This window comes from Vollenhovia emeryi, unplaced genomic scaffold (genome assembly GCF_000949405.1).
Source record: "Vollenhovia emeryi isolate VEMERY1.0 unplaced genomic scaffold, V.emery_V1.0 DF939198.1, whole genome shotgun sequence".
In the NCBI taxonomy this organism is placed as follows: domain Eukaryota; kingdom Metazoa; phylum Arthropoda; class Insecta; order Hymenoptera; family Formicidae; genus Vollenhovia; species Vollenhovia emeryi.
Genome location: NW_011967168.1, coordinates 797890 through 807538, shown reverse-complemented (window position 1 = coordinate 807538; position 9649 = coordinate 797890). Strand labels below are relative to the sequence as shown.

At 34.7% G+C, this 9649-nt stretch overlaps 2 protein-coding genes across 4 annotated transcripts; one reads left to right on the top strand and one right to left on the bottom strand.

Annotated features, from left to right (window-relative positions):
* Positions 1–2909: 2909 nt before the first annotated feature.
* LOC105561909 lies at positions 2910–9646 on the bottom strand. 3 transcript variants are annotated; one of them, XR_001008930.1, is made up of 5 exons: positions 9515–9646; positions 8717–8801; positions 3373–3465; positions 3081–3250; positions 2910–2982 (listed from the first exon to the last, which is right to left on the bottom strand). XR_001008930.1 is itself a non-coding variant. In XM_012012282.1 (5 exons), exons 1-4 carry the CDS (start codon positions 8867–8869, stop codon positions 3092–3094), a joined length of 345 nt encoding a protein of 114 aa, XP_011867672.1. In that variant the 5' UTR covers positions 8870–9174; the 3' UTR covers positions 2910–2982; positions 3081–3091. The 3 variants fall into 3 exon arrangements, 1 of the variants encoding a protein (XP_011867672.1); XM_012012282.1 differs by lacking the exon at positions 9515–9646 and adding an exon at positions 8862–9174; XR_001008931.1 differs by lacking the exons at positions 2910–2982; positions 3081–3250; positions 3373–3465 and adding an exon at positions 7406–7455.
* On the top strand, positions 3460–8719 carry LOC105561908. Its single transcript, XM_012012281.1, has 2 exons — positions 3460–7046; positions 7210–8719. Exons 1-2 carry the CDS (start codon positions 4548–4550, stop codon positions 8170–8172), a joined length of 3462 nt encoding a protein of 1153 aa, XP_011867671.1. The 5' UTR covers positions 3460–4547; the 3' UTR covers positions 8173–8719.
* Positions 9647–9649: the final 3 nt, after the last annotated feature.

Sequence of the window (9649 nt, the reverse complement as noted above, 5' to 3'; positions counted from 1 at the left end):
GGCCAACCCACATTCGTAAAATCGAGCCACTACTAAAAGGTCATTCGACGGGACTGCCGTGACCAATATGCGACCAATGTGGTCGAGAATGGGCAATCCTTTCGATAGATGGATAGATAGTACAGCACTGCTTAGTAAGGCTTTCCTTGTTTTTACACCGAAATGTAGTATACTAAATCCTACTTTAAAAGGGATGCAATTGAGGGCAGTTTCATAAAGCTAAACACACTTACTAAACAGTTTATTATACAATCTTCAAAATCTCTACTTATCTCTGTAAATATTTCACTTGATAATCGTTTTGCAACAAAATCCTGAAATCGGAATTAAATTTATTATGTATTTAACATGTCTTAATGTGCACTGTATACAAAAAGTGCATATTTTCATTTAATATCAAAGACTTCCAGATAAATTTAATAAGTATAAAGGTTGCTTGATATGCATTATTGACTGTTCTTTTGCCACTTTCGTTTATTATTACTATCATTTCACATCGTACTGTTTGAGTCTGCATCGAGTCACGTTTCTTTTTCGTGACTAATTGTTAAGTGATCTCCGTAATTTTTCTTAACGCAGAGTTATCTAGTTACTTCAGTTAACTGTGTATCGGTTATTTGCTTATCTAAATTGCATTCATAAGCAACGGTTGCCTACAAATGTGATTTGTGTGCAGGACACGTCGTTCGGATAACGATATTAAAGCCAGCTCGTATATCTCAAAGTCCTGTCGAGAGGCTGTAAAGTATCTAAAGTACCAAGTCATTTTGTTTTGCAGACACGAAGCGCGAGAGTTAACGTCATAAAAATGTCATTTCTTCCTGCACTGACTCTAAGAGATGAATAATCTTTTTTCCCTAATTACATTGCATACTTTCACCACACGTCACATCATGATAGTGCTTCTTTATATAATAACATATTAAGTGAACATTGTATGAAAAGTCGACAATTATAGAGTCTCTGTGTATAAAATTGACACTTTAATTACTGACAAAATTTAATTTATTTACTTTATTAAACTTTAATAAATTATGTAAAGTGATTATAATTTATATTGTAGTATCAAAATTCATATAAAAGAAAATAATAAAAATATAAATAATTCAGTTTGTAAAACTTTTTAATACAATTTACACATTTCAGGATTACTTGCCTTCTCCTATAGTCTGTCATTTTGTAACGCAAATGTAGTATATCTCGCAAATTGTTCTGCGAGATGCGCATAAAATTAAGGGAGATAAAAATTCCGAATTTGATAAAGGCTCGATGAAGAAGCATAGTGGCGGTTGTTTGCCAAGCCGGCACTTTCATTAAACGTACCAGTTATAGGAGGGTTAAAATAGAAAGTGTAGCGGCGCAGGGATGAGAGATCAAAAGATTCTTCCCCCTTGTTACGGTCGCATATAAACGTCCATTAGTTGTTGTCGCACGGTGCGTTCTAGGAACTCAATTTGCAGAAATCAAATTCTCCTTTCGCCTTTATCTCACCACGCTAAGAATGATTACATTTATCACATTAATGACTCGCAATAATTCTTAAACAGCTTCTTAGAATATCACTTTAATAATACTACTTCATGTGTATAATTGACTGTAAAATGTAATGAGTGATATTTATCTTGTATAGAAGGAAAAATCAAGAGAGAACACTATTAAATATTTTTTATCCTCGCTTTATAGTGAGAAAATAGTAAAAAAAAACACATTTGCACATCTACTCCTACTTGAAATCAACCATATGCAAGAAAATATAGAAACATTATATTCATTTTTGTGCAAATGACTTTTATTTATACTATATGAGAAACACTGTCCTATTCTCATATTTTTTAATATATTTATTTACTAATTATTTATTAGCCCGATGATGGGCAAATGTACCGTAGCAATTTGTTGGACATGTCCCAAGGGAAGGAGTATCAGAACATTCTTGAAGCTTGTGGTGATTTTCCAGCGCAGCATCCGGACGGCTTGTCTCGCGACCCCTGGTCGAATAAAAGTCCTCGTGTCCTGGACGGCTTCCGATGCCGAAGATTCCTTTGCGTAAACTGGATTACATTCGCATTAAAGAGCGTCCATTCAACGTAAACCATTCCGAGAGTGCCTACTCTCACTAACAGATCCTATGTTTTTTAGGCATGATGCAACGCTCAGTATGTATTACAAAATTGATAACGCAACCGAAAACAGAACTGTACAAAATGACCAACCATACTTATCGTTGGCACGACATTTCACGCTTAATGTACGACCGATCAATGATGGAGCCTGCTATTCATAGTGGATTCATTTGGAGATATTGTGCGATGTTTAGATTTCCAGATATGATATTTGTTTAGTGCAGGATAAAAATGTTGATGACCGCAAACAACAAGTAGCAAATGAATGTAATTTTACATATCTTGCACGACATTACATCAATTTGTTACTGTTACATTTACACTAATTGAAACAAAATCATTATGATGTCAATTAAACTAATACAATATAATATAAAGATGTATGTACCTCAATCACTGACTGCTTCTAAACACATATATTCAATCATATTATTGTTATATAAAGAAATGAGTAAGAAGATGAATTGTACAAATATATTAACGATTAAATATTGTTTAAATAATAAAGTAGCATTAACGAAATTAGTCTTGCCGAGAACCGTGGAAAAGCCTGAAAAGATGAATGTTCCGGAACATCATCTCAGGATTCTTCTTTCGATAGGGACGGTATGCTGCGTGCGTAGTCAGCGTGGGGCTGTTACGCTCTGTGTCTCGGCGTCACAAGTATTGATCCCCGTGGAGAGCCACTACGTGAATGGGTTATGGCTATCTCGTACTATTCCGTAGAAATTCGTACGAGCCTCTCTTCATCACACACGTTCACCATCTCCTCGTGATCTCGATCTCCCCCTTAGGCGAGAGCTTTTTGTATTTCGCTGCTCGTCACTCGGCACGATACCCACCCCCGCACGTTACGTTACTGCAGTATCATGTATGCATGACGTAGGTACTGTACTGATTTGTTATATTACATGTATGTTGCTTCCAGCTTGCGTGCCAAAGTATTTACTAATTTACCTGATTATATGTCAAGGGCCACGACAAGGTGCATTATTGACGAAAAATACAGTATCTATTTCAGGGGTTTCACATAAATGTATGCCGTCGCTCTTAATAGTTGGCGCATTAGCATATCTCCTGCATTTTGGCGTCGCAATGGCAAGAGATAATGAAGTTAAGTAGTTTAACTGAAATCAGTACACAATAAATTGTCTCGTATAATTACGTTGCCTGTAGCACCGGTATAATTACGCATCTATAAGCATCTACAAGCCGGCATCATTACATGGTATTAATAAATACGAAATACCTCGCTTATTACGCTTGACAGAACGTCAGTCATATTTCCATGGATGTAAAACCATGAATGTAGGAAAAGAATGCTGACTTTAATCGAATCCATCTTCAAGGAGAAAAGTAGTAGTGACGTGCAATTCTAGGTTGTGCATACATATGTTGTTAAATATTCGCAATGTTTATCCAAAGAGCAATATATACACTGTTTTATACGCACAAAATTGCTATATAATTTTGCATTTTAATCGCCTTCTTTCTCTCCTTTTCCTATTCGTTTTCCTTTTCCTATTAATTTAATCATGACCGAGAATTTATGGTACACGTCGTTTAGGAATGAACAGGCGTTATCGGTAATAAAACAACTATTGTATACAATTCTTTATCTCTCACGCTCTTCAGTTTACTTGCTAAATAATACAAAAATGTATTTGTTGGTCAAATTATAAAAAATAATGCTACATACAAATTACATTGTGAAAGATAGAGTTATCTTCTCCATAATATCTCCATATTTTAGACAAATCTATGTGACTGTGCGAGCCAAGACGTAGTATTCGATCTAGAGAAATACAGTCCCTATCTCGACAAGATTCGAGCACTCTTTGTGCCTAGTCTAGAATATAGAATCCGTTCCTTGTTGGACGAGTTCCTGTATAGCACAAATTCTCGATGGGCCAAGCAGTTTCCGTGTTTCAACAAGTTCATCGATTCAATAATTATGTGGAAGGATTCTCTGAATAGAGTCGCTGAATATGATACCGGTATGATGGAAGAAATGATAAGAAACATCATCAAGCGCATAATAAAGGACGATTTGTTTACCTGCTTTCTGGATTCTGTCATTTTACATCATAGATTGAATAAAGTTTGCCGCGAGCTAGATACGTTGGGCATCAAAGACAATATTTTAAGAAGCTTGAACGTATGGAACTTTGTCAACGAAGAAGACTATTTGTTGGATTGTAATTGCTTCAAGTATGTTATATAAGAGATTTTTTTACTGGAAATTTAAAATAGCACCACGTGTCAAGTATCAGCGGTTGAATAATCACTTATTAAAATTGACAAGTCTTAGCTTTGATGAAAGATTATTCCTTTATTAAATGTTTCTTGCGGATACTTTAGTTCTTTGTCGACCATCACGGGAAATTACAACTAATTTTACTCAATAGGGATCTCAATACTACAATGAATTTGAACACGGTATCCTGCGATGCAGAAGGATCGATCGAGTATAAAAAGGCAGTCGAGCCATTAGCAAAAAACGTTTCTAACAGAAGTACCGAGTACACGCGACCAACAACGTCAGAATATCGAGAACATCGACGGATTCTTGATCTAAATCAAGATTGTCTTCAGCGAACGGAAGACGATTCAAATCATTATTCTACGTGCGTTGCAACTGGATCGCAAAATATTAGTACTAATAAATTAAATAGACATTTTGATGAAAAACCTTACAATACTAAATTGAAAAAGATACGGAATGGTTTGAAATTAAGGATAATTGTTCACAAGGTATATCTAGAAGATTATAAACATTCGACATTTTCAAGCTTTAATGTCACTCGCTTACCCCTGCCTTGCAAGCCAAGCAATTTAATTAGACGAATTTTCAAAGCTGACCCATCTTTAACTGAATGTTGCTTGATAGTGATAAAGCGAAAGTTCGAAAACAGCATGTATAATATTTGCTCGTGTCTCAACAGTATTCTCGAAAAATTCAATGCCAAGCTGACAAGAGCGTTATGTCTCAATTGCGAAATATATCCTGGATATATTAATTTCAAGATGAAAGCCAACAATATTAAAAAATGCCTCTTTGTCGCGAGAGTACCGATTTGCCAGAATGTTTGTAAACGTGTGATTCCACAAGATTACCCTATTTTCTCCTCAAAAGTTAATTCAAGCCCAAGTACTGAAATCGAATCAAAATGTCTTGAGCAATATAAAGACGATGGTACGAATCTTAACGACACACTTGAGCATAATGATACTGAAAAAACTGAAGAGTTCGACACACCTTATTCTCAATTGGATCAAAGCTTCATAAAAGACGTTGCGATAGACATATCGGAAAATGAAGCTGAAAGTAATAATGAGGAAATGATTACATGTATGATAACTGATTGTGAGAATGTTTCGAGATGTGTTCAAAATCTTGCAATCTCCTCTTGTAATAACTCTTGCAAAGATATTATCCAAGAAATATCTAATGACATGTCATTGTGTGTCGATCATTCTGAGGAAAGAAATGGAGAAGATTGTGAAGTTGTGAATGCAACAGAAATCAATTGTGACAACGATACGGAAAAATGTCAAGAGGAAATATTCGAATCGAGTAATTCTATTACGAAGACTGACACGTCCGCGCAGTTAGTAGACAATGTGAATTGTACGTGTTCATCATATGAAAATTTAATCGAAAGAAACGATGAAATTGAAAATACTTTTAGTAACAAAGATTTAGATGGTTCCTCGCAGACTGTAGGCATCAACGATTGGATTTGTTCTATGAATAAAAAGTCGAATCCAGAAAATAAAGTTTGTAATACTGATACATGCAGTATTACGTCATTTGTACAAAATTCCGAGTATGACAAACAATTAGTAGAATTAAATTATAACCATTTCTCGAACAGCAATATTAATGCGATCGATAAGCGCTTCGATAAAGAGGAAAATGATAACTCATTAAATTCAGCAAGAGCAGAAATTGGATGTAACTCATATTGTTCTTGTCAACGCGATGATTTCATAGATATCACAGTCATCGATGATATTTCTAAAGAAAATATTGTTTGTGCTTTTAAAACATCTCGGAATAATTTTGATACAGTGGAAGCTCCAAGTACAGATCGCTCCACGACGGTGCAGATATCACCTAGAAACAACAATTTGCTAACGATTTCCATTCATATGCCTAGATCAACGATAGTGTCAAGAGGAATCAATGTAGATACATGTTATTCACGAGCGCCTTGGTTGACGTCTGACGACGATAAAAATATATCCACTGTCACGGAAAGAAGCGATAGATGCAATGAAATAGCGAGTCTTTCTACTTATGCTTTAATTGCTTCTAGGAAAGAAAATAAAATTCTTCCTGGTAAAAAGAAGAAAATTTTTGACGTGAAAGATGGAACGCAAAATTGTATCATATCGCCGAAAAGCTTTTCCACGTCGAAGGAAAGATTCCGATCCGACGAGGAATCAAGAGATTCCAATATCTCGACAGGAGAATATCTACGCGCGAAAAATCACTCGATGTGTGCGACATCCAACGAATCGCTATACTATCGTGCGTTCGCAACGACAAGTAAATTTACAATGAACAACAAACGAAATAAACTCCAAAAGTCTGATAAATCGAGAAAGCTGTCAAAGCTTCACGGGTGTGGATACGTAAGGTCACGGAATGATATACGTAACATAACTTCGACAATGATCAAACACAAGACAAAGTCTTGCAGATATCCAAATGGTCATCCTATGATGACAAAGTTTCGTAATTCCGTCGACAAGTCTGTCGACAGAATAAAGCATTTGATTCGCACAAAGCTGAGAAGGATACTGTTTAAGAATAAAATAAGCAATAATAATAAGATGACCAAAACTTGTTGGAGAAATAAAAAATCTGTTCAAGTTACAAGAAGGAAGAAGACTAGTGGTAAACGCATAAGACAGGTATGCTTCTTGTTAAAATTTTATTTACATAACATTAAAGATTTAATTTGTTTATTTTAACGTTGGAGTTTAAGATAAATTGTTCCTATATCGGACTTGTAAAATTAAAAATGTACAATTCAGAATTTATGATTAAAATGGGTTTTTTTCATATTTTCTTCAGAATTATAGCATGACTTTATGCTCGACTTGTGACTGCTGCAGACAAGACTATACCATATCTTCTTGCGAATCTTCGAATATGATTCCATCAATCCGTAGAACGAAAAGAAAGCCAAGTGAGGGAACTATGAAGTTTTGTGATCATAAATTGACCGATGATAGCAAGGGTATGTTAAGTTCCCGCTCGATCAAAGCTTCTCCGTGGTCTTATGATTTGCTAACTTCTACAACCGAAGATGTAGAAAAGCTAAAATTAAATAAAAACAATCGATATAATAGAAAGGAAAGAAATAGAAACACTGTAGACTATAATAGAAACTCCCATCGATACGACTTGAAACATTCGGGAACAAGCATAACGATTTCTTCACAATCGACTAAAGTATCTCTTATCGAGAATAATTCAAAACATTTTGAACGTTACATGTATAAACGGCAAAAAGAGATATGTGATAAACCCATCTATGAGCAAGGATATTATAATCAAGACCAACGTGAAAATAAGCAAGTACGTCATGAATATGGACAATTTGAGAAGAAAAACAAATATCGAGATTTACCGATTAAATATACTAATGGCGATAGCTATGAATCTTTAAAAACATCGTACACTAGGAAAGGAAACACTAGAAATATGCATCAACAATTGTTTGATATATCAGGGCTAAGAAATGGTAAAAGATTTGCATCATCAAGAAAGAATCAACAAATATTTGAGAACAATGTGTCCGGTCGTCACGATAATAGTCTGCGATCCAATAATAATCTACGTAAGAGACCTGTCTTCACGACTTTAACCGATGCCTATAACGATTATATGGACGACCTCGATCTAGACTTTAAGTTAAGGCTGTTGAGATACGGGGAACTTTGCAAGAGCATCAAACGTTCGTTGATAAGAACGTTACGACCGGACGACGTTTCTGATGTTAGCACGGCATCGGTATCCGATAGCGATTTATGAGAGTTTGATTTATTGTGCTGTTGATAATCTCGCATCGATATTGCCGTGAAACATTGTGAAATAATATCGTTAATATGACGCTCCTAATGTTTCAACATTAATGTCATCTTTTAGTCAATGTTAAAATTATTGAGATTCTTTTTATTCGATGTCCCTTTCTATAACAAAACTATTTTATACAGGCGCGTATGAGATGCAAATATATTGTTCACGATCTTAAATAAAAATTTTACATTATTAATTATTTAAAGAAAATTTACATTAAAGGGAATAAGATTTGACTAGATTGAAAATCAGTCCCTCTCTTTCTATCTCATAAAAATATTGTAAATAAAAATCAACTTGAATGCTCTCATCTCATAAAGAGATACTAAAGTAGTCATTTTTTGTTAGAGTGACCACGGGGTACGAGTATGCTAGCAAATCAATTCCCTTTAGATTAAGCTATATTCCCGCAGGCGTTCGTTGGCACGTCAGGATGATAGTGAAATCCAAGTTATTTAGGACGTCCGACTTCGAAGAGAAGATAAAGTATTGTACCAACCATTGAGAACAGCAGCATCCATCCCTCCGGCCAGATCGATATTTCCTGGCAACCACCGGAAAGGGTGTCTACCCCCGATCGCTCTCTGTTTGTAACAATGCAAGTTAGCTAGCGAATCCAAAGGAGGATTTTTTTATATACTCATTTTTTCATAGAAGATTTAATTCAAGATATTAAAATCGTGGGCTTTGCGAAATTATTCCTTTTAATTTGAGAGATAGATACTTAAACAGATCTAAAGTTGATGTTTACACAGGTATAATTTTTCTTTACCTCAATCTATTAGTATTGTTATGGATTTCAACGGAGACTTTATATTGCTAATTTAAATTTTAAAGTTTTATTTGCACAATAATTTTAAATGACACATTGAATTAATTAGAGGATAAACAGTTTATCGTAAAAACTCCAACTTTTTTTATTATATAACTGTATTTCAAATCTTTAATCGAGGAGAAAATCTTCATCTTTAACCCTTTATAACTCGAGAATTTAATGATAAATACTGATAAAAAAAAATTCAAAATTAAAATGATAAATTTTCAGAATATTAATTTTACTACAGTTCAATCTAAATATTATCTTGCTAAACTGGAGAAAATTATAAAAATACTTTGAGTTTTGAAAATAAATGTCAAAATTTATTAATATTAAAAATATGATAACTGTAAAAGAATTTGTTCTCGTCTACCACGTATTAAAAGAATCTATTAGGAAACTAGATCCGACTATTCTCTACTCAGTTATCAGGTTTTTAAGGGGTTGAATGATTCTCTAAATAACGAAATCTCAGCATACCGATAATGCGTGTGTTATCCGGTTAATACATCAACCTTAACGCCGTTGCGATGATTCTCTTCCCGTGCGTGCCGTTCTGTTGTTGCAAAACTTTCGGCCGGGGTGCACAGAAAGCTCCGCCTGGGGTCGATCTAA

Coding starts and splice junctions, on each gene's coding strand:
- LOC105561909 (XM_012012282.1), bottom strand. Junction 3,466..8,716: donor GGATGCTGCTGTTCTCAATG/GTTGGTACAATA, acceptor TTCTCCTTGAAG/ATGGATTCGATTAAAGTCAG. Junction 3,251..3,372: donor TGTCAAGCGTAATAAGCGAG/GTATTTCGTATT, acceptor TACTGATTTCAG/TTAAACTACTTAACTTCATT.
- LOC105561908 (XM_012012281.1), top strand. CDS start 4,548: ATGAATTTGAACACGGTATCCTGCGATGCAGAAGGATCGATCGAGTAT. Junction 7,047..7,209: donor GTGGTAAACGCATAAGACAG/GTATGCTTCTTG, acceptor TATTTTCTTCAG/AATTATAGCATGACTTTATG.